General features: G+C 45.4%; 1 protein-coding gene across 1 annotated transcript in view; it reads left to right on the top strand.

Annotated features, from left to right (window-relative positions):
* LOC112116624 (syntaxin-binding protein 4-like) overlaps positions 1-24,586 on the top strand; it is a 112,549-nt gene that overhangs the window by 12,609 nt on the left and 75,354 nt on the right. Inside the window, exon 2 of the mRNA XM_026650783.1 lies at positions 22,732-22,805. Within this exon, the coding sequence (XP_026506568.1) occupies positions 22,732-22,805 (74 nt within the window). The remainder of the gene's footprint in view (positions 1-22,731; positions 22,806-24,586) is intronic.

Here is a 24,586-nt window from a genome sequence, read left to right as displayed (position 1 = left end):
GAGGCGGGGGATTTCTGTGGATGCCCATTTCCTAAATGCTCACTATAACAAAATGGTACATTCCCACAGGCAGGAAACCAGCTCCTCCCCAGCAGGAGTCTGCTACTTGCTGCTTTACCACATGCTCCTCTGTGCATCTGGGCAAGGTTAGGGCTGGTTTGCTGCTGGCTCCTCTGTGTACATTGGGAATGCTGGAGGTCAGCTAACTTCATGGTCCTATGTGTATCTGGGCAGTGCTGAGGGCTGGTTCACTGTCGGCCCCGAATGGCATGTTCTAAATTCTCCCTCCTTGTAGTCAGGGCAAGAGAGAGATTATTTATTTATTTTACTTTGAGTCCCAAGTGATCAGGGGAAATGTGGGAGAAGACAAAATACCGTATATATCCTAAAGGCTGTGAATCCAGAATTCAAAACCATGCTGGGTTAGTTTTGTCCTTAGAAAGTTTTGCAAGAACCCACCCACAGCCGACTTGCCCTGTCGGTAACTGAAAACCGTACTTCCCATACATTCCTTTCATTGCTGATCTGGAGGGACCCACCTGGGACTGAGAGATCTGTTTCCAGATTGACTGAGTCTGGCTTCTGTAGAGCCGCTCTCCAAATAGCTGTGAATTTTACCTCTCTAGGGCTTTACCCTGCAGTCCTGTGAATCGACAGGAGCCCTGCCTGTGTTAAGGAGGGGAGGATCAGGCCCTGAGCTGGCCCTCTGCTGAAGCAGAAGTTGGCTTTGGCAGTCATGTCACTGACAAAGCTGTAATATGACAATACTTCAGCACTTCTCCGACTGGCTGTGCTGCTGTACTGCTGGCCATCTGGAGAGGGAGGAAGCAGGAATGTTGCTAGAGAAAGCAGGGCAGGCCAATCAAAGCCATGATTTCTGGTCTCTCTAGAGAACGTAGGGTCATTTATCCTCTGTAGCCTATAAATCCTGGATTTCCCTGCACAGCTTCATCAGGGAACTGAAATCGCCTGGCTAGCACCTGGTAAAAAGCCATTGAGAGTGCTGCTACTCCCAACCTGAATGAGGCTGTTAGACTGTTCTCAATGACACAAACTATTAGTCGTAGAAATTGGATTTCTAGTACAGTAACTCCTCACTTAATGTTGTAGTTATGTTCCTGAAAAATGCTACTTTAAGCGAAACGATGTTAAGCGAATCCAATTTCCCCATAAGAATTAATATAAATGGGGGGGTTAGGTTCCAGCCGGGGAGCGGGGTCAGGGCGTGGGGGCTTGCCCCATTCCGCCTGCCCAGCGCTGCAGCTGGGGAGTGGGGTCGGGGCGTCGGGGGCTTGCCCGCTCCCCAGCTGGAATACCGGGTGGGTGGAGCGGGGCGAGCCAAACAACCTTATAATGGAACATTGCGCGACTTTAAATGAGTATCTTCTCAAATAGATCAGCAACCTAATAACGAAACAATGTTAACTGGGACGACTTTAAGTGAGGAGTTACTGTACATACACCTGCTACCTGGTCCTTGGAGTTAATTTGACAGTTCGCATATAGGCCTGATTCTCATTTACACTAAGGCCTTTTTACACCACTTGGGCAATGTAAAGGGGCCTTAAAGATTACATGTACCTTAGTGCAAATGAGAATCAACCCCCTGGGGAACATACTCCTCCTTGCCTTTGTGAGCAGCTTCAGCAGCAAGGCTAAGACTGTGTGAGGGTCTGAGGCTTTACTGTTGTCTCCAGCACTCCTGGTGAGTTCTGCAGGGGAGAGCCGAGGCACAAGGTGGGGGAGGCAGGGGGGAAGTGGGCACTGCTGTGCAGTACTTGTTTAAACCCATGTCAGATCCCCAGCCATATGGGCACTTCCTTATGATTGGCAGTTTTAACCCAGGAGTAATCAAATTAACCCCTTCGCTACTGCTGCAAGAAATGGCGCGTGCCTTGCAGCAGTTTCCTTGGGAGATGTCCTTTGCAATGAACCTAGGGTGACCAGATGTTCCGATTTTATAGGGACAGTCCCGATTTTTGGGTCTTTTTCTTATATAGGCTCCTATTACCCCCCGCATCCCCGTCCCAATTTTTCACATTTGCTGTCTGGTCACCCTAAACCGAATGTTGCCGATTACAGGTGCGCTGGTCAGCACAGCATTTTTCAGATGTATCTGGCTTCTCAGTCTGCACTGGAAGGGTTAACATGTAACTGCTGATCAGCACCCTCTCCCCCCTTCCCCTGCTCACTGTCCTGCTGCTTTGAAACATGATGTTTCTGAAAGCATCTGAATGCAAGGCCAAGTTCCTCCATGCTATAACTCCATTGCCGTCAGTGGATTTACACCACAGAGGAATTTGGCCCATGCTAGACACAGCCTTCCCACTAAATAAGCTTGGTCTCTGTCTCTCACTGGTTTTTAACAGAGTAGCTGGGACTAACCTCAATGGACTCTCTCCTTATTTACACCACTGAGGAGAATCTGCCCCACAGCCTCTCTCCTGTGTGAGAAGGGGGAGGGGGAGCCAATCCTAATAGAAGATTAAAGCTGCAAACATGCAAACTGCAGCAGAGAATAGCCGAGATGAATAAAATGCTGCCTCTGCATAGGTCATGTGAGTTTCCTTCCAATGGTTAATGTGGGAATGCTGGGGCTGTGACCCGCCATGTCATCCTGTACTGCTGACTGTGCCACCTAATCTGATAACAGATTGGGTGATTAGAGAGCTGGATGATGCAAATAGCTGTAGCTATGGCAACAGGGAGAAAGGCCACAGCCCTTATGAGAGGTGTGTTTATAGCAGCAGCACTGCTGGAGCTTTAGGATTGAGATATCTGGATAACAGGTGTTCTGTAGATGAATGAAATTAATAACTGGTAATAATAATTAGTCATTATTTTATTCCATCAGAATATGTTGCTGCTCTCCAGCCTGCTGTTTTGCAATACTCCTAGCACTGCAGCTTCCTGTCACACATGCTGATGCTTTATTTAGAAGTTGCTGTTTTAGTTCTGATCAGCTAAATTCTTCAGCTGCTCTTAGTTAATAGCACATTTCCAGGAGGCTTTGCAAGTTTTAAAGTCAGGACTTTGTTACTTTGTAATGAACTGATGTCTGTCTGTCTGTCTCTTTCTTGGAACTGCTCAGCTGGCTGTCAGAAGCCCTATACTGCTCTCAGTTACTGGTGATTCTCCATTGGCTAGAGTGGTAGGGACCTATTCTTTTGGCATTCTAACTCTGCTGTCCCTCTGAAGTTTCTAATGACCCTGCTGTGTCACATTGACAATAGAGAAATCATGGATAGCCAAAGGTTTGTTACATTTTAATCAGGTTAAGTTTCACTTTGAACAATTTAATCAATAAACTTAGCTATTTTTTAATTAATTTATCTGAAATTGTTCAATGAATAATATTCATGAAAATATTTCAGCCTATGGATAGCTTGCAGTATCTTTTCACCCACTCACCAGTTTGTGTGTGTGTGTGTATTTGGAAATCATTACTGAAACTTTGTGACTGATCGCCTCAGTCAGATGGGGTTATTGTTTTGTTTCTTGGTTGACTGCCTTAATCTCTTTTCAAACTACTTTTGCTTCAGCCCTAATTTATCACAAAACAAATTTAGGACCTACATTAAAAGAAACTTTACTCAAACTCAGTATTTGCTTTCTGTAGTCATTTGTGCAAAACAACTTTTGTCATACCATTTTTGTGGTAACCCCGCGCAGGAGAGTGGGGGTGATTTTTGTGTGTGTGTTGGAAGGAGTATCTTTATATTTTAATATCAATAAGAAAAGATTCCGGGATTTGTAGCCTGTTGTAGTAATTGAGCCTATGAATTTACTTGAATTGTAAGTTTGACTGACTGTAAAAAGTGCTTTGCCATCATGGCCACCATCTCCTGCGACTTTGTCATCCTGATCCTGAGAGATGCCCTGACCAGACCAGAGAGGGACCCAGCTGATCCCATGCTCCAGCTGAATCTCCGACAACATCTAGGATGAAATGGGATCGGACTTTGCCGACAAGAATAGCTCCAGTTCATCTCAACTAACTTCTCCTTTCCCCAAAAAGACATTTGCCGCCACCTTCTAAGAGACTGAGAAACAAAGTGATTTCCCCCCCCCCCGCCCTTCTTAAAAACTCTCTCCAGCTCAAGGGAAAGGGAGCAAGGGACGTTGTTAAAATGAAAGCCTTATTAATACTTTACATTTCAAATGCTTTAACTGTTTCTCCTTTTCTTTATCTTTAATAAAAGGTTAAAGGATTTTTGATAGTGTTTGCCATGGCACTAAGCAAACTAAAGCTTCTGTAGGCCAACCCTGGTTTAACATTAACCAGTGACTGTGTTATGTTAACATCTTTTGGTCCATTTATTCCATCTAAACTAATGCAACATTTCTGACAGCCAGTGTGGGGCCTGGAGGGTTAATACAGACTTAGAAGCTAACACCTTGGCAAACAAACAATTGTTTTCAAAGCTAGTGTTAAACCAAAAACAATGGTTTTTAAATCCTTAAATATGCTGGTCTTTTTTGAAAAAAGCATGCAAAGCAAACTTTTTTTGTTTGTTAAAAAAGTTAGCTTTAAAACAATGGTTAACGTTTTAAAATGACAAAGTATTTTTAAGAAAAAGCAGAAGTAGTAAAAATTAAGTGTTTTTAATTAAGTTGCTAAATCAGACTGGCTCTCTTGTTAACAAAATGCTAGCTTATACCAGGGCTGCTGCTGCATTAACTATAAATTAAACTTCAAACCACCAATAGGAAGAGTTGTTGCAACACCAAACATTTTGTAATTGTTTTGTTTTTAAAATGTTGCGCAATGTTTTTGTTCTGTTTTTTTGTTTGTTCTGTGCATATGAGACAGCAGAATGCTAGTGTGGCAGGTTAGCTTTCCTGTAAGAGGCTAAGTTGCCACGATGGCCATTTTGTCTTCTCAAATGTTGGTGGTAAAGGTAGTGGGCAAGGTCTGTTAGACTAAAAATGCCTGCAAATCTTTACTGCCTTTGAGTGTTGCAAATGGCTCATAAGTGCAAAACTCGTTCCAAAAGAACTTTGCTTTTTTTTTTTTTTTTTTTTTTTTTTTAAAGAAATTACAACACTTAAATAAAAATGCCATCCGGGCTAAAGTGTTTCTCCAGGTAAGCAAGCTTAACTGTTGGTGCATCAGTTTTTATGGTTGGTGTAAATTGTACAGCTTTAACTGTGTAAGCAGCAAAAAAGGGGAAAGCTTCCCTTCCCCCCCCGCCCCATCTTTACCCATCTTGAGTGTACAGCCAAAGACACAAGATCTAGGTTGTACTTTAACATGTTGCAAACATATAACAGCAGCAGTTTTAAGTTTTGTTTTAGTTACAAATATAGTGAAATGTAAGTTCTTACACCTTTTTAGATGTTAATGAAACTTACCTGTAACTTTTGTAATACTTAATCAAGTAAAACTTATAAACCCAATTTTAAAATAAATGTACAAACCTTAAAATATAACCAAGTACATTTTACCTTTCCTCTAAATGACTAAACTAAATTTTTTTTCTTTGTAACTGTAATTTTATGAAAAAATGTCCAATCCTAGGTGGAATTGGCTTATGGGAGCGATTATGTTGTAATAATTTGGCCTACAAATTTACTTTAATTGTAAATTCAACCATAAAAAGTGATTGTAGCTTCATAAAATGTCTCAATAACCCATAACGACAAATGTTAAAGGTTAAGGGTACAAAAGGGAGACCAAAAAAACCCCTGAATTAGTTCAAACAAAAAGGCCTACTACTGTAACTCAAGGAATGTGTTAAAATCATGCTAAGAAAACAATGAATAAAATATAAACAAAATAGTATATCAGAAACTAAGCTTAATCAGTAAACAAAATAATAAAGGAGTGGGCTATTCCCTCCTCCCTTCTCTTTATAAGTCCCTAATTTTCTTAAAAAAAGTCTTTAACTACTAAAACAAGCTTCACTGTCATGGCTGCCACCCATACTGTCTGCTAAAACCCCGGGGGCCTTTGTCATCCCGATCCTAAAAATGTCCTAACCAAACTGGGCCAAAGAAGAAAGGCCCAGATGACATTGCCACCTTTTCTAGCTCCAGCTGTGTTCCATACACCACCTAAAATAAAAACCTACTTAAACAATAGCAGCATCAGCTCATCTCAACTAACTTCTTTTCTTCCCCTCCCCCAAAAGACAGTACTTGCCAATCTTTAATACGAGCTAAAAATGGTCGGTTAAGAATATTTTTCCTTCTTAAAAACTCTCCAGCTCCAAAAAAGGGCAATTTTTTTTTTTGCCCTAAAAGCCTTATTTTATACTTTACATTGCAAACGCGTTAATTATTTTTCCTTTATCTTTCTTTAAATTGTTGTAATTTATTATTAACATTAGCCATAATATTAAACCTAAACCTAAAACCTCTATATGCCAAACCTTGTTTAATATTAATCTGTATCTAAATTATATGAACACCTTTAGCCCATTTATTCCAGCTATGCTAATAGACAAGCTTTGTGGCACATGCTGTTAAAGTATTTTACAGAGCACCATGAGCACGATGACAGATCTGGAGGATCAGAGGAGGGAGGGGGCAGGTCAGCCGGTGAACTGGCTGCACCGTGCAGCAGACCAGGCTGCGAGGTCGTGCAATGAGTGAGCAAGCAAGATGTCTGTCTGCTGGGTGGGAGGTGGGGCCAGTCAAGCCTGAACCTCAGACTAAAGTAGTCACCTTAGGGCAAGGCATGTCAGGCCACCAACTGGCTGAAGCCCTCTGTTGGTTGCTGGCAGATTTTCTCCATCATTGGCTTCTCTGTGTCACTTCCCTTCTCCCTAGGTCTCATTGTCACACCTATCCCGTGTCGTTTCCTTGGGCAGGTCTCTCTCCTTGTGCCCTTCTTGTGCTCACCTCTGCCCTGTCCTTGTTGCTGTGTTTGAGTGTTTTCTGTTACCTCTGAGTCTGTCATGTCATCCTACAACCAGTCAGCACTGAGAGCAGGATGTAGTCACCTGCCAGGGAGCAAGGACACAAAATGCACCCATTCCCAAGCTAGGGAAGTATAACCAAGCAATTCAGCCTTTTCTTGCCTCCTCGTGCTGTGGGCCCTGAGCCGGTGCCCCCACTTGATGTGCCTTTTTCCTCTTCCTGCTGCTTGCTCCTTAGAAGCAGGGAAGAAAGGAAGAGGGAAGTGTAGAAGAGTCTCACCCACCCACAGCCTCAAGACTATGGGGCATGCAGAAGCTTCCTTTGAGACATGGCAGTATCCTCAAACTTCCTTTCTTCAGTTCTGCTTGTGTTCTCATGCACGGCATCAGTGTACAGGTACCCGACGAGGGACCACTGATCCAGCTCCCGAGCTCCTGGAAGAGGCTATTTTATTATCATGAAGGAGGTGGGAGTAGCACATCCAGGTGAAGTTCTGATTTTAAAAAGGCCACCCTCCCCTCTTATGAGAAGTGGTGTGCCCCAGTGACTAGGGCATTGGACTGGGATGCCAGAGGACTTGGGGTCTAGTCCCAGCTCTGTTACTAGTCTGCTGTGTGACCGTGGGCATTTCACGCTACCTTTTGTGTGCCTCAGTTTCGCCATCTAAAATCCATGGATAATGATACTTTCCTCCTTTGTAAAGTGCACGGAGAGCTGTTGATTGTTATGGTAAAGCCATAACTTCTGTGCACAAGGTATGCTTTTGGGTACCCTAGAACTTTCTTTTCTGATTGGACTTCCAGGATGCCCACTTACTGCATATGGGGGAATCCTTCTATCTGTGCATTTTCCTTAGAGAAAGGGACAGCCATTTCTAGGTTCTGCCCTTTGGATTAACTCCAGGATCTAGACTAGGGTGACCAGACAGCAAGTGTGAAAAATCGGGACAGGGTGGGGGGTAATTGGAGCCTATATAAGAAGAAGACCCAACAATCGGGGCTGTCCCTATAAAATAGGGACATCTGGTCACCCTAATCTAGACTCTTTAGTGATAAATGTCTGCATCAGGAAGAGTGCACATTTATCCTGAATGGGATAATCTATTTGTTCCAGCAGTCATTTTCATCAGTCTAGTAAGAGACTGGGATAGAGTGTTACAGCCAACTGAGCATGACAATATCCGACTATGACTTCCCACCAGAGAGAGGATTCCCACCTGCTGCATATTGCCTAAGGCCCTAATGTTTTGGACCCTGGGAATCTGATTGTGCCTGCCAGATCTGGACAGCTAAATCTCCCTTGCCCTAGAGAGTGAAGGGTGTAGTTTCTTCAGGAAGGATCTCCCATGGACAGAGCACATTGCTTGTCTAGGAGCAAGATTGCACGATTGGTATATAAGAGAGAATCCAGAAGAACTCTTTAAAATGCGCTTCCAGAAGGAGAAATGGCAGTGAGGGAAGTCTTCTGACTGCATCTCTGCCTATTGATTTTTGTGGGGTTCAAGAAGGGACTTAAATTTGGCACCTTGAATGCCCAAGTTGTGACATTATCCACTGGACCCAGCTCTCTTCAGCTGTGTATGGGGGCCACCTCCACTCCCAGTGTTGCTTGGCTGTAGAATGAGGAGGAGGGGGAAATGAGAGATGTATGACAAGAAAGAATAACTTAGTGTTCATTGTACTTGTCATAGTCATCCTCTTCCCAATCCCTCTGGCCAGTTTGTTTGTGGAGCACAGGATTTGCCACGCTGCAGTAGGCCGTCTTCTTGTCCACACTCCTGCTTTTGGCAGTGATCGAAATTTGATGCTGAAGAGAGAGGTGCAAAACCTTCCACCATGTACTTAGCCAACTGTGCAGGATAAGCTCCTTCCCACAGATGGGACCCACCATTTAAGGAAGAGGTAGGAAAAGAGTGTGGCTCTGGACTGTATTTACCTTAAATGACAGTCTTTTTTGCCTTTTTGCTTCCTGGGAGGAAGAGACAATTCTACTGACTGGCTTGTAGGATGTGGGAAGAGAACAACCATAACAAATGCAATTACTAGTAGGTAATTCTTTCCGTGTTTTCCTCCCTAGTTTTCTGTCTTCTGTGTTAACCCCTTTGTTTCTGTCCTTCATTTTTTTTTTTTTTTTGGGTTGGGAAACACACAAATGGCTTGTTCTATGTTTTGCTTCACCATATTTTTTTTCATGTTCCTATTATAAGACACAGGTAGTTTAAATAAAATAAAACAAAACAAAAAGAAAGTAACTAAAGAAATCCCCCTTTCACATGTTTAGTATTAAGTCAAGCTGGTTGATATGTTTTCATTTAAATGTTTTTATGAAAGAAAATTTTTCATGGGAACAAATAGTGAGACCTGGGTTCTCGTTCCACCTCTTGCCAGTGGTCTGCTGGGTGACCACTCTGTGCCTTCGTTTCCCCACTGCAAAATGAGGATAATGATACTGACTTCCTTTGTAAAGCATTTTGAGATCTGCTGATGAAAAGTGCTAGATAAGAGATAGAAATTATGATAATTAATGTTTTCCCTATTTTAAACTATACACACTGTTCTCAAGGAACGGCAATTACTTTACCAATAAATATTACTGTCAATGACTACATATATTTTCTGTTGTCGATAACGCTTACCACTCATAGTGTTTTTCACCAATTGATCTCAAAGCAGTTTACAAATGTGGGTAAGCATTATCCTTCTCCATTTAGTCTCACATGCTGAATCAGCGCACAGCTGAGAAAAGAACCCTGGAGTCCTGACTCCTAGCTTGTTCACCGGATCATGGGGCACGTTTAATAGTATCTACATTTAAAAAAAATTAGAAACTGAAATAAGGATAAAAAGACTAATATAAAAATAATTGAAAAAAAAAATCCCTGGATTAGATTTCAGGTTGATGGTGTATGATGAACTAGGCTTTTCTTTAGATGCGAATATTTTGCTTGTTTGTTAAGCCAGTTAAGGATGTCCTTTACTTTTCATTTCATTGGTCTTTTAAATGTTTTTTGGGGGGAGGGGCTGGAAGTGGTGTGATAACATTATCATTACTTAGTGATCCAGACCATAGTGAATTGCATGTGTGTGAAATTTTCTTTTTGTTTGTGTGTGTGTGTGCTTGTTTTTATCTTGGCTAAACACTCTGGGTTAGATTGGCGTAACTCCATTGACTCCAATAGTAGTACATACCCACTGATTTCAGCAGAGCTTTGCCAAAATATTCTAGCTGAGAGTCTGGCCCATGAGCCACAAAAGGTTAATTTTGTGACTCATTTTATTAGCAATGATTCAGGGGGTTTCCTGGCCTTGTATAAAACAAGTCATGTAATGAGTCTTAGCGGCAGGATAGAAATACTCTATTATTGTGGTTTTGGAAGATTATTCGTGCATTAGTGGATTTGGAATATGATTGTTACAATAACCAATAGGCGCATAAAAGGTTTGAGTCTGTTTAAAATATCCATTTACAAATGAGTTGTTGCAGCAGGCCTGCCTGAACTAGCCTCCATCATCCATGTGTTTTGCTGTCTGGTGAGGGAGAGCATTTTTGGAAGAGTTGGGCAAGAACTGCAGAAAAATAGAGGTCCAGCGGTTAGGATGCTTGTCTAGTACTTTGGGGATCTGGGTTCAAAGCTCTGCTCTGCCACAAAACCTCCTGTATCACTTAGTCTCTCTGTGTTTGTTCCCCATCTCTAAAATGGGGATAGCAGCACGGCCTTACCTCACAGAGGTGTTCTTATGATAAATATACTGATGATTGGGAGGCACTCATACTTTAATAATGGGGACCATATAAGTACCTAGGACGTTTAGATAGCTAGAAACATTATTCAAATAGCCCTCCCTCACTCCCAGATTCACTTTGACCACTCAAGCAAATCTGTATTCACTACAGCTGGTCAACATTTTCTGAGTTTTCATCTTTTTGACAAAAAATTTCATATATTTATTTTAATGAATAAATTCACATTTTTGGAAGATGGTTTCAACCAGCTAAAGAGCAGGTTGGAGCTTTTTATTTTAAAATATTCATCACATCAAAAAAACCCTTTTTTTCCTTTTGAAATCGCAGTAAAAGTTTCTGAAAAAAATCCACATTTGTTACTTTTTTTTTTTTTTGACCCAGAGTAGTATTCACACCAGAAGTGTTTACTGGCCCTCTTGAAAGCTCTTTGTGGATATAGGAATCATCCTGTCAACGAGAAGTAACAGCATCATGTGACTTTGGGTGATGAATCACCAGCTCAGGTAATGAACGCTGAATGGAATGTACTCCAAGGCAGTGCTTGTGATGAGATTAGTACATATAAACCATTTGTTGAACAATTCCCAATTTGCTCTTGGCTATCAGAGCAAAGGTCTGGAGAACCAGAACCAGGAAAGGAAAGTACCTGACAAATGAACCCATAAATACACATTTGTCTCTCTAGGAGTTAATACCCACTTCAAACACTGCCCAATAGCAATTCAGTCCTGCACCAACTGAGATCCATTTCCCCACTGAGTTTAAAGCAAAATTCCCATTGATTTTAACACGAACAAGGTCAGGTCCTGAAGTTGGTATAGTGCAGGGGTTGGCAACGTTCGGCATGCGGCTCGCCAGGGTAAGCACCCTGGCGGGCCGGGCCAGTTTTATTTACCTGCTGACGCGGCAGGTTCGGCCGATCGCAGCCCCCACTGGCCGCGGTTCGCCGTCCCGGGCCAATGGGGGTGGCGAGAAGCCGCGGCTAGCACATTGCTCGCCCGTGCCGCTTCCCGCCGCCCCTGCTTACCCTGGCGAGCCGCGTGCTGAACGTTGCCGACCCCTGGTATAGTGGAAAGGAACATGGTGTAATGGTTAAAACAAAGGATTTGGCATCAGATCAACTATTTCAGGCTCTGCCACTAACTCCTTATATGACCTTGAGCTAGTTACCATAACCTTTGTGCCTCAGTTTCCCCATCTGTAAATTGGGGATCATAATACTGCCCTAACTTTGCAGATTGCTTTGAGAGCCTTAGATGAAAGAGACTATTTAAGAGCAAATTATTCCTGTAAACTCTCAGCAGATATTAGCACAGCCAAAGTTGATTTACTTGGTATTAACTGGGCAATGCTACAGCCCAAATAAGATATTAAAGAGGGAAAAACTGTAAACAGTGCAGTATGTTATTACTTTCAAAGCTTTGCTGCAGATTTAAAGCCTTCAGGGACATTAGCAACATGTCCTGGCTTCAACGCTGAAGGGCAATGTTCATGCGTTGGTTATTTAGGGGATAGTCCAAAAGGTAAACAATAAATCATCAAATAATTATACCACTGCTCTAATTATGTATGAGCACCACTGCTTTGAGGAGGGGGCGGGGAGAGGATGAGTGTGTATATATAGATGTCTTTGCTGTTTGTTCAGGAAGGCACTTGCGATAGGCCATGCTGGTTTTGTTTGGATTGCATAAGCTTTAATCTAAAGTTAGAGATGTTTTTAGTTGATCTGTGTTAATGTTGGGTGGGAATTAACATGCATAAGAGAAGATCATGTGACCTCTCCCCCTTTTCCATTGCTTTATCGGATTCCTGCCAAAGCACAGTGGCTAGAGGCTAGCTGGGCTGGGCTGGAATCACACAACCCAGAGAGCGAGATGCCAGCGATCTCAGTCCTTTACAGAGGCGCCGTCATTATTAGCAGGTAATACCTCTGAGCAGCAAAACTGATGAAAAATGTGTGGCCGGTCAGAAGAAGGAAAGGAGACTGCGTGGTTGGGCTGGGGTGTTTAAGAGCCTCCTTGGGGAAATACAAAATTCCTGTCTGTGCTATTGATATTTAATGTCCAATCTCATATCAACTGGACAAGAGGAAGGGAGGATTCCTTTGGTTTCCACAGAAACGTGATTCAGTAAGGGGGGTGGGGATTGTGTGTCTGCTTCAGAAAGGGCTGAGACAGTGATGCAGGCTGAGAAAATCAGAAGTGCCTCCCTTAGGATAAGGGGGAAGACTTGTGTTATCCTGTCCTGGAATATCTCCTGGCCCTTGGTACCTTTCCAGGACTTTGTTTTTTCTCTCCAAGCTATGGGTGACTGTGTGCTCAGGATGGAGTAAGGTATAATGGCATGATAAGTGAAAGGGCTAAGGGTTATTAAATTGGAATGAGCATAAAAATGAAATGCTATTCAGTGAAATGCTATTCTGAATAATGAGTTCTTTTGGTTGACTGCCTGGTCTCTTGGGGAAGGTTTCCTTCCTATTCCTGAAGTCCCAGCACTGCATAGGAAATGATTAAGAACAGAGGACTTTTTGGAAGTCCTGCACACCTAGTATGAGACTGTCTTGTGCTCAGGATTATTTGCTCCGAAATCAGCCCTCTCTGTTCCTTTGCTATGTGTTTTGTATGGTTAGAAAACGTGTTCCCTCTAATGTTAACGTTGTGTGTGTTTGGGTTTTTGTTAATTTATTCCATTGTTGGGGGGGATCAGATTTAGGGAACATTTTGGGGGTAATTGGCAAGTCACCTGTTTTATGAAACCCCTATCCTGACATTACATTTGAGTTTGTGTTAAAACTCAGTTTCCTGTTAATAACATGGTTTCTTCAGGCACGTATCCAGGTAACTCTGCAAAATTCTGCGTAGTAACTTCAATATGCTTAATTAGGGCCACATATTCTGCTGAAATAAATTGGTGTAGCTCCATTGACTGATTTACACTAGCTGAGAAATTGGCCCTAGATGTTTATCTAATGCCTTGAATATGTAAAATATTATATAAATATTAAGTATGATTAATATGAAACTGAAGTAGGAGGGATGAAGATTTTTTTGATTGGAAGGTAAAATTCGATCAGAGACTTTATCTTGGATATTATGGTCTCTGAGGTGTAGTTTCGAGCTGCGTGAAGGTACTTAGTTAGGATTTAAATCTTGGATGTCCCTACAGGCTCTTCTGGAAAAATGCAGGGTTACTCCTCCCATAACCTGTTGGGTTTAGATCTGGTTAACAGGCTCTGCTGTATCCACTTCCATGTTATTGCTGAGACCAAACCATGTCAAATCTTATGCTGAATCATGAAACTCGCATTTTTCCTCCAAGGTGAACTATGGGAACAGGAGAGTGCACGGCAAGAGGCTGAATTAGAGAGGACCTCAGAATTGGGTTTTCATCTAGAATATTTGGGCACTTTTGGCTTGTTAGGTTAAAGTCCACCCACTCCCATGTAACACTGCTGCTGTGAAAGTATCTCAAGGGGTCAGGAGAAGAAAAGGGACCATACTTAAATTCTAAACAGGGCTTTAGTGATCCAAATAAAAACCTGTATTTTTAAGGCAAGTTGAATCTAATACTGAGGCACTCTGCAGCCCCGAGTCGTCTTTACATAAATAATTAAAGGGCAGAAATTTCAGAGGTCTTCAGCATTGGCCTAACTCTGCTCCCATTGAAGTCAGTCCCACCCCAAATGTCTCTCAAAAGCCTTCATGGTGGGAACTTGAGCTCAGTGGTGCCTCAGGATGGGAATTTGTCTATCCTAATCTCTTGTAGTACAATATATTGGTGTAGCACTGTCGATGTCAGGGGACTGGATGATGGTGTGCTAATGTGACCTTATTTATATCTATGCTGAAATGTCCAAAAGGCTGGATCTCTACCTCTGTGCCTGGGAGGAAGTCAGAGACACTATGGAACGTACACGGCCTCTTGATACTTCCCAAGTGTTTGAAGTTACCTTGTTAATACGTTTTCTGTTTTTACTTAATAGTGGGACCTACTTATTTGCTTGGGTGTCGGAGGTGGGAGTTCCAGACTCTGGAGGTCTAGAGCATCTGTTTTTTGACTAGAGATGGCTGGAATGTTTTCGCTAAAATGAAATGTCAGCAAAACAAGCCGTTTCATCCGAGCCAAAACATTTTGCTGAGAGAGATTGGTTTCCATGAAATCATAGACTCATAGGACTGGAAGGGACCTTGAGAGGTCATCTAGTCCAGTCCCCTGCACTCAAGGCAGGACTAAGTATTATCTAGACCAGTGATTCTCAAACTAGGGCTGCTGCTTGTTCAGGGAAAGCCCCTGGCGGGCCATGCTAGTTTGTTTAACTGCCGCGTCCACAGGTTCGGCTGATCGTGGCTCCCACTGGCCGTGGTTTGCCGCTCCAGGCCAATGGGAGTTGCAGGAAGCGGTGCGGGCCGAGGGATGTGCTGGCCGCCCTTCCTGCAGCCCCCATTGGCCTGGAGCAGCAAACCGCGGCCAGTGGGAGCCGTGATCAGCCGAACCTGTGGATGCGGCAGGTAAACAAACTGGCCCGGCCTGCCAGGGGCTTTCCCTGCACAAGCGGCGGCCCTAGTTTTGAGAACCACTGATCTAGACCATCCCTGACAGGTGTTTGTCCAACCTGCTCTGAAAAATCCCCAATGATGGAGATTCCACAGCCTCCCTAGGCAATTTATTCCAGTGCTTAACCACTCTGACAGGAAGTTTTTCCTCATGTCCAACCTAAACCGCCCTTGCTGCAATTTAAGCCCATTGCTTCTTGTCCTATCCTCAGAGGTTAAGAACAACAATTTTTCTTCCTCCTTCTTGTAACAACCTTTTATGTACTTGAAAACTGTTAGCATGGCCCCTATCAGTCTTCTCTTCTCCAGACTAAACAAACCCAATTTTTTCAATCTTCCCTCATAGGTCATGTTTTCTAGACCTTTAATCATGTTTGTTGCTCTTCTCTGGACTTTCTCCAATTTGTCCACATCTTTCCTTAAATTTGGTGCCCAGAACTGGAAACAATACTCCAGTTGAGACCTAATCGGCGCAGAGTAGAGCGGAAGAATTACTTCTCGTGTCTTGCTTACAATACTCCTGCTTATATATCCCATAAAGATATTCACTTTTTTTGCAGTAGTGTTACACTGTTGACTCATATTTAGCTTGTGATCCACTATGACCCCCAGATCCTTTTCTGCAGTACTCCTTCCTAGGCAGTCATTTCCCATTTTGTTGTTCCTTCCTAAATGGAGTACTTTGCATTTGTCCTTATTGAATTTCATCCTATGTACTTCAGACCATTCCTCCAGTTTGTCCAGATCATTTTGAATTTTAATCCTATCTTCCAAAGAACTTGAAACCCCTCCCAGCTTGGTATCGTCCGCAAACTTTATAAGTGTTGTGACAAAGTTCCTCCTCTATCTTGGTGGGTCCTGCGCTTATTGGCGGATTTTCTTGCCTCAGAGATTCACCATGTGGGTTGGGGAACAGCCCAGAGACCTTCCCCTCTGGGAGAACCCACAGTCTAGGTCAATTGGGAGGTTTGGGGGGACCCCGGGCCCGCCCTCTACTCCGGGTTCCAGCCCAGGGCCCTGTGGACTGCAGCTGTCTATAGTGCCTCCTGTAACAGCTGCATGACAGCTACAACTCTCTGGGCTACTTCCCCATGGCCTCCTCCAAACACCTTCCTTATTCTCACCACAGGACCTTCCTCCTGGTGTGTGATAACACTTGTGCTCCTCAGTCCTCCAGCAGTACACCCTCTCACTCTCAGCTCCTTGCGCCTCTTGCTCCCAGCTCCTCACACTCACACCACAACCTGAAGTGAGCTCCTTTTAAAACCCAGGTGCCCTGATTAGCCTGCCTTAATTGATTCTAGCAGCTTCTTCTTAATTGGCTCCAGGTGTCCTAATTAGCCTGCCTGCCTTAACTGGTTCTAGCAGGTTCCTGATTACTCTAGTGCAGCCCCTGCTCTGGTCACTCAGGGAACAGAAAACTACTCATCCAGTGACCAGTATATTTGCCCTCTACCAGACTCCTGTACCCCACTGGTCTGGGTCTGTCACATATCCCTCCCCCCTGCTCAACGCCAAGGGGTTGGGCAGCTTGGGACGCTAGACAGTGCACACGTGACAAGCCATCGGCGTTGCCATGACGGCTCCCTGCTCTGTGTTGCACACGGAACTAGAAAGGTTGGCGGGATAAGAACCATTTGGTCACCCTTGTGTTCTTCTCCTTGTTCCGCTGCATCCATTGAAGAGGGGCATGGTCGGTCACGAGGACAAATCTGCGCCCGAGCAGGTAGTAGCGCAATGTTTCATGGCCCATTTTACAGCGAGGCATTCTCTCTCCACCACTTCATATTTTTGTTCCCTTGGAAAGAGTTTCCAACTGAGGTATAGAATTGGGTGTTCCTCCTCCCCGACCATCTGTGATAGGACGGCCCCCAACCCTACTTCCGATGCATCCGTCTGCAGGATAAACTCCTTGGTGAAATCAGGGGCTATCAGTACGGGGTTACTGCAGAGGGCAGTCTGTAGGTCTGTGAATGCTTCCTCTGCTGCGTCAGACCATCTCACCAGATCAGGTCCATGGGCTTTCACTAGGTCTGTCAGGTGGCTTGCCCTTGTGGCAAAGTGGGGGATAAATCTTCGGTAATACCCCACCACACCTAGGAACGCCCAGACTTGTTTCTTGCGACTTGGTCGGGGCCAATTTTGGATGGCCTCTAACTTGTTCACTTGGGGTTTTACCAGACCTTTTCCCACAATGTAGCCAAGATATTTGGCCTCTGTAAACCCTGCAGCGCACTTGGCAGGGTTTGCTGTAAAGCCAGCTCGCCTGAAGGTATCGAGGACTGCCTCCACCTTCTCCAGGTGGGTTTCCCAGTCTGGGGTATGAATGACCACATCGTCCAAGTAGGCAGCAGCATAACTGTTATGCGAGCGTAATAGCTGGGGCCCCATGTAGTCCAAAAGGGAGGACAGTATATTGAAAAAGACCCTCTGGTGTAGAGAACGCAGTCTTTTCCTTTGCGTCTTCTGCAAGGGGAATCTGCCAGTACCCCTTTATCAAGTTTAGGGTAGTCAAGCACCAGGCATTACCCAGACAGTCCACTAACTCATCTATGTGAGGTATGGGGTACGCGTCGAACTGGGATACTTCGTTTAGTCGCCGGAAGTCGTTGCAAAATCTTGTGGTGCCATCAGGTTTGGGCACCAGCACGATTGGGCTGGACCACTGACTGTGGGATTCTTTGATGATCCCCAACTCCAGCATTTTTTTTTTACTTCTGCTTTTATTTCCTCCCTTTTTGCCGCTGGCACCCGATAGGGCCTCATTGTTACTCTGGCCTCAGGGTTTGTGACGATGTGGTGATATGTCTCGGTTGTTGGACCCGGTTTTGTCGAACACATCTTGGTTCCGGAAGATCATCTCAGACACCTCATTCTTCTGGTCTGGTGTTAAATCGGGAGACACTCTCACCTGTTTGGAAGGCTTGTTTTCCTGGGTTAGGTCTTTTTAGACCGTTGTGCATGCCTCTTGTGCATGCCAGGGTTTCAGAAGGTTAACGTGATAAATCTGTTCTAGTTTTCTGTGTCCTGGCTCCTGCACCTTGTAGGTTACTTCCCCCACGGGTTCAACCACCTCATAGGGCCCCTGCCATTGGGCCAGAAGCTTGGTACCCACGGCAGAAAGCAACACCATAACCCGATCCCCTGGTTGGAACTGTCGCACTTTTGCCTGGCGATTGTAATGGGTTCGCTGGGCCTCCTGTGCCTTCTCCAAACGTTCCCGTACAATAGGGGTAACCCGGGCTATCCGGTCTCGCATCTGCATTACATGCTCTATTATATTTCTCCCCTCATTGGGTTCCTCTTCCCAGATCTCTTTGGCGATATCTAGTATGCCACGGGGGTGACGCCCGTATAATAACTCGAAGGGGGAAAACCCAGTTGAGTCCTGTGGTACCTCCCGGATAGCGAACATAAGGTAGGGTAGTAGGGTGTCCCAATCCTTCCCGTCCCGACTTACCACCTTCCTTATCATAGCCTTGAGGGTTCGGTTAAACCTTTCTACCAACCCGTCAGTCTGCGGATGGTAGACCGAAGTTCTCAGGGTATGTATATGGAGCAGCGTACAGAGGTCCTTCATTAGCTTTGACATAAATGGGGTTCCTTGGTCAGTTAATATCTCCTTCGGTAGCCTCATTCGGGCAAAGATCCCCACCAGCTCTTTGGCTATAGTTTTAGAGGCCATGTTTCGCAGGGGGACGGCTTCTGGGTAGCGAGTAGCATAGTCCAAAACAACAAGTATATATTGGTGGCCCCGAGCCGTCTTCTCCAGGGGTCCCACTAGGTCCATGGCTATTCGCTCGAAGGGGACCTCTATGATGGGAAGGGGTACTAAAGGCGCCCTCAAGTGGGGACGGGGACTGTGCAGCTGACATTCCGGGCAGGAGGCACAGTACCTCCGCACTTCATGTACTCCGGGCCAGAAGAACCATCGTAGGACTCGTGCCAGGGTCTTCTCTACCCCCCAAATGCCCCCCAAAAAGATGACTATGAGCAAGACTTAATACAGCGTTCTGGTGTTTTTGAGGTACTAGGATCTGCTGTACCTTCTGCCCCTGTACTGGTGCAACCCGGTATAAGAGATCCAGCCTCAGCTGGAGTATTGTGTCCAGTTCTGGGCACCGCATTTCAAGAAAGATGTGGAGAAATTGGAAAGGGTCCAGAGAAGAGCAACAAGAATGATTAAAGGTCTTGAGAACATGACCTATGAAGGAAGGCTGAAAGAATTGGGTTTGTTTAGTTTGGAAAAGAGAAGACTGAGAGGGGACATGATCGCAGTTTTCAGGTATCTAAAAGGGTGTCATAAGGAGGAGGGAAAAAACTTGTTCACCTTAGCCTCTGAGGATAGAACAAGAAGCAATGGGCTTAAACTGCATCAAGGGAGGTCTAGGTTGGACATTAGGAAAAAGTTCTTAACTGTCAGGGTGGTTAAACACTGGAATAAATTGCCTAGGGAGGTTGTGGAATCTCCATCTCTGGAGATATTTAAGAGTAGGTTAGATAAATGTCTATCAGGGATGGTCTAGACAGTATTTGGTCCTGCCATGCGGACAGGGGACTGGACTCGATGACCTCTCGAGGTCCCTTCCAGTCCTAGAATCTATGAATCCTTCTTCATTATGAAGTAGGGTCCTGGTCCCTGGGTTTTCCCTTCCACGGGGACCCCATCTATTTCAGTCACCTCCTTCCTAATGTTGTCATACCTTGGGTCTTCTGCCTGGTCCCGTCCAAAATTTCCTCTCCCGGGGCTAATCTGCCCAAGATCTAGGGGCCCAGTCTCTGTTGCCTCTACTGGTTCAGAAGCATTAGGGTGGGGGTCAGACTCAGGTGCTTCTCCCTCCTGCGTGGCCTCCTTTTCAGCTGCGCGGGTCCGCCTACCTACAAGAGCGACCCTCTGGCTTTGGGTCAGTATTCGGGTTCCCAAGGCCTTAGCTGCTCTTCTTTCCCTTTTTGTCTTTCTACCCTGTCTGAGAGTGGAGAACAAATCTGGGGATATTTCAGAGAAGATTGGGGGTTGACAGTCTGCTGTGGATGCCTCATCAATTTTAGGGTCCCCATCTTTCTCCAATCCCCCTACTGGGAGTAAGTTTCCAAACCCTGGGAAGTCCCTCCCTATCAGCACCGGGTATGGGAGTTTAGGGACTACACCTGCTGCTACCTCAGTAGTGTTCCCTTGGATCTCGATTTTTACTGGGATGGTGGAGTAGTAACTAACTGTCCCATGGACACATGTTATCCCCATAGGTTTAGCCTGCAGCAGCTGACTATGCTTCACGAGCTTCCCTGAGATAAGCGTGATAGCACTCCCCGAATCAACCAGTGCCGTGATCCCTACCCCATTTAGTTTCACTGGTCTGGTATACATATGTGGGGTTAGTGAGACCCCCACAAGGTGGATTAGGGAGCATGGATCTGCCCAGTTCCCCAGGTTACACTGCATAGGCTCCTCAGCATTGGGACACTGTGCACCCCATTCCCCGCAGGCATAACATCTGTATGGAGCCCTAGGCGTTCCCTGGTCTCTTGGTTTGGGCAGTCTAACATCACGATCCTCTTCTCCCTCAGTGCTCCGAGTCTTTGTGGCCTCAGATGGGCCTTTAGCCTCTCTCTTTTTCCACCTGGGCCCTCCTGGTGGCCGAGTCACCCGAACTTTAGGGCTTTGTGCTGCTAGTTTAACCCGGGGTGTCTCTTCCTTAACTGGTCGGGTCAGCTCCCTCGCTGTCCTTCGCCTCTCTACCAGGGCGACAACCTCATCATAGGTGGAAGGTTCGTTCTGGCTTACCCAGGCACGAAGGTCTGGTGGTAGTCCCCTCATGTATCGGTCGATGACCAGAACCGCTAGTATCTCTTCCGGACTCCGGGACTCTGTTTGCAACCACTTTCGTGCGAGATGGATGAGGTCATACAATTGGGACCGCGGGGTTTTGTCTTCCTGGTACCTCCAACCGTGAAACTGCTGGGCCCGCACTGCTGTCGTTACCCCAGATCTGGCCAGGATCTCTGCTTTCAGCTGGGAGTAGTCTGCCGCAGCCTCTTCAGGCAGATCATGGTAGGCCTTCTGGGCCTCCCCACACAGGAATGGGGCAAGGATGCCAGACCACTGATCTCGAGGCCAGGCCTCCCGTAGGGCTGTCCTCTCAAAGGCCAGAAGGTATGCCTCTACATCATCCTCCCGTGTCATTTTCTGCAGCCAATGGCTGGCCCGTATGAGCCGCGTCCCATCATGGCTGCGATTCAGCTCTGTAAGGGACTTTACCTGGTTTACCAGTTCCCGCAACATAGCTCAGTCTTGAGCAGCCTGGTCCATCAGCAAGCGATGAGTCTCTTGCTGCAGCCGCACTGCCTCCTGTTGGGCAGCTGTCTGGACATGGGTAGCCTCCTGCTGGGCCGCTGTAGCTTGTATCAGTGCCCGCACTACGTCATCCATTGTGGTGAAAAAAAATAAACCCTCTCCTCTTTTTTTTGTTTTTTGTTTTTTGTTTAAATCACCCTCCTTCTTCCGCCACGCTGTGCACCCCAAGATCCCACTGCTGACACCAGTGTGACAAAGTTCCTCCTCTATCTTGGTGGGTCCTGTGCTTATTGGCGGATTTTCTTGCCTCAGAGATTCATCATGTGGGTTGGGGAACAGCCCAGAGACCTTCCCCTCTGGGAGAACCCACAGTCTAGGTCAATTGGGAGGTTTGGGGGGACCCCGGGCCCGCCCTCTACTCCGGGTTCCAGCCCAGGGCCCTGTGGACTGCAGCTGTCTATAGTGCCTCCTGTAACAGCTGCATGACAGCTACAACTCCCTGGGCTACTTCCCCATGGCCTCCTCCAAACACCTTCCTTATTCTCACCACAGGACCTTCCTCCTGGTGTCTGATAATGCTTGTGCTCCTCAGTCCTCCAGCAGTACACCCTCTCACTCTCAGCTCCTTGCGCCTCTTGCTCCCAGCTCTTCATACTCACACCACAAACTGAAGTGAGCTCCTTTTTAAAACCCAGGTGCCCTGATTAGCCTGCCTTAATTGATTCTAGCAGCTTCTTCTTAATTGGCTCCAGGTGTCCTAATTAGCCTGCCTGCCTTAACTGGTTCTAGCAGGTTCCTGATTACTCTAGTGCAGCCCCTGCTCTGGTCACTCAGGGAACAGAAAACTACTCATCCAGTGACCAGTATATTTGCCCTCTACCAGACTCCTGTACCCCACTGGTCTGGGTCTGTCACACAATGTATGTCTGGAATAAATCCATTAGCTAGAGTGGTGGTGGTCTACATGGACACTGGTCTCATTGAGAACACAAACACCTATATTTTGTGTATATGTGTGTGTCTATCTTTCCGTCTGTCTGTCCATGTCTGGGTATGTATAAATTAGCTTATGTCTGTGTAACTTTGTGAGGTTTTATTTTTGCCCTCTACCAGCATGCACATCATGCACTGGTTTGTGTCTTTTGAAATGGTGTGTTTTTTGTATGGTTTTATGGGCACAGATTGTGTGGGTGGGGTGGGGGTTTCTGTTTCTGTGTGTGTGTGTGTGTGTGTGTCACTATTTTAGCCTCTTCAAACTGTATCTGGTCTCTCTTCCAGGACACTCATGGGACCATATGGAATGGATCGAACAGTGCACTGCATTGATTTCTATGACTGTGCAAATGGGCTGGGTGAGTACTTTGTGTATGTGCAAGCATCACCCTGGGGTATTGGAGAAAATGCACCATCAAACTGAGCTTCCAACATCTTGAGTGGTGACCTCCTCATGCAGGTAAAATGCAGAGGGCTATGTCTTCTTTTGAATAGCTTCTGGAGTGTGTAAGGGAACTATACTCTTAAGACCATGCTGATCTTGTGATTAATACACAAGAGTGGGTGATGAGACCTGGATTCTGTTCCCAGTTCTGCCACAAACTTCCCGGGTCACCTTGGACAAATCACCGAGGCCCAAATTTTCCACTGATTGTTTTGTGTACCTCCATTTTTGAGTGGCCAGCTGGAGACACCTTGATCGGGGCACCCAAACTAATATTTGTTAAATGTCAGTCTTTGTCTCTCTGAGCCTCAATTTCTCCACTTGTATAACAAGCACATATATATTTCTCCACTGTTGTAAAATATGCTGAGATCTCTGGAAGAAAAGAATTTTGTAGGTGTATTATTTTTATTATATTGTAACGTTCAATGATGGGAAATTGAAGCTAGGCAAATTCAGACTGGAAATAAGGTGCAGTTACTTACCAGGGAGGATGTTACTCACTGGAACAACTTACCATGGGATATGGTGGATTCTTCATCACATGGAGACTGTAAATCAAGAAGGGCTGTCTCTCCAAAAGATACCCCCTATTTCAACCAGAAGTTATGAGCTTGATGCCAGGATCACTGGGCAAGCTCCTCAGGGCTGGGCTATGCAAGAGGTCAGACTGAGGTCGTAATGGTCAAGAGGTCATAATGGTCCCTTCTAGACTTAACATCTCTGGATATTCTCTTTCTGAAAACAGCCAGGATTTGGGATTGGGTGAATCAAAACGTGGGTTTGAGACCACAGAATGACTGTATTTCACAGAGGTAGTGAGGAGCAAATGACCCTGCAAGCCCTTTAAGACCAATGAAAACACAAAGCTGTCCTGAACACAACCGTTGCTCAGACAGATGCTCCTCTTGACTTCAGTGGGAGCAGGGAGGCCAGCACTGAGTGCTTTTGAAAACCTCACTCTCTCTGAACACCAGTCTGGCAATGGAGCTGTCACCATGCTATAGCCCACCCAGACATGCCCCATCTTTGGCAACTAGCTGGCACCCCCTTTTCCACTTGGTGATGCCTGCAGCCAGACAATGGCTGCCTACTGCATGGGTGTGCTGGGAGGAAGTACATGCCATGCACGCTCTGCTCCTTGGGCACCCATGCAGGGCCAGCCACAACTTGACCTGTTCTTCCTGTTTGTTAGATTGAACTCTGACCTTCACATGAGGTGTGGATGGGAGGTCCTGTTTCTGGTGCCTGGCCAGCTGCAGATTATCCATCTCCCAGTGAAAGGTGCCATGAGATAGTTAAAGTAACCTCATATTCCCCTCTCTTGCCACAAGCAGAGTCTGCAGTGCTGCCCAGGATCACAGAACTGCTGCTCTAGCCTCTTGCGCAGACATTACCTTAGCAGCATACATTTAATGACTTGGAAGTGCTTTGTAATACCTACACTTTGAAAGGTAGGACAGAAACCCAAATTCTATTCTAGTCTCTCTTTCTGCTCATTATTTTCTGAGATTAAAAGAATAGTTCACCTGCATCCTGGAATGCTACCTTCAACCGTGGAGAATCACCTCAGTTGTTATAACTGGGGTGTGTGTGTGTGTGTGTGTGTGTGTGTGTGTGTGTGTGTATAATATATGCTGCATAAAAGTTTAATATCCTATAGACAGATCCTCAGCTGTTGTAAAGTAGCAGAGC

Source organism: Terrapene carolina, unplaced genomic scaffold, assembly GCF_002925995.2.
Source record: "Terrapene carolina triunguis isolate 2854851 unplaced genomic scaffold, T_m_triunguis-2.0 Scaffold93, whole genome shotgun sequence".
NCBI lineage: Eukaryota > Metazoa > Chordata > Testudines > Emydidae > Terrapene > Terrapene triunguis.
This window is presented reverse-complemented; position numbering and strand designations above follow the sequence as displayed.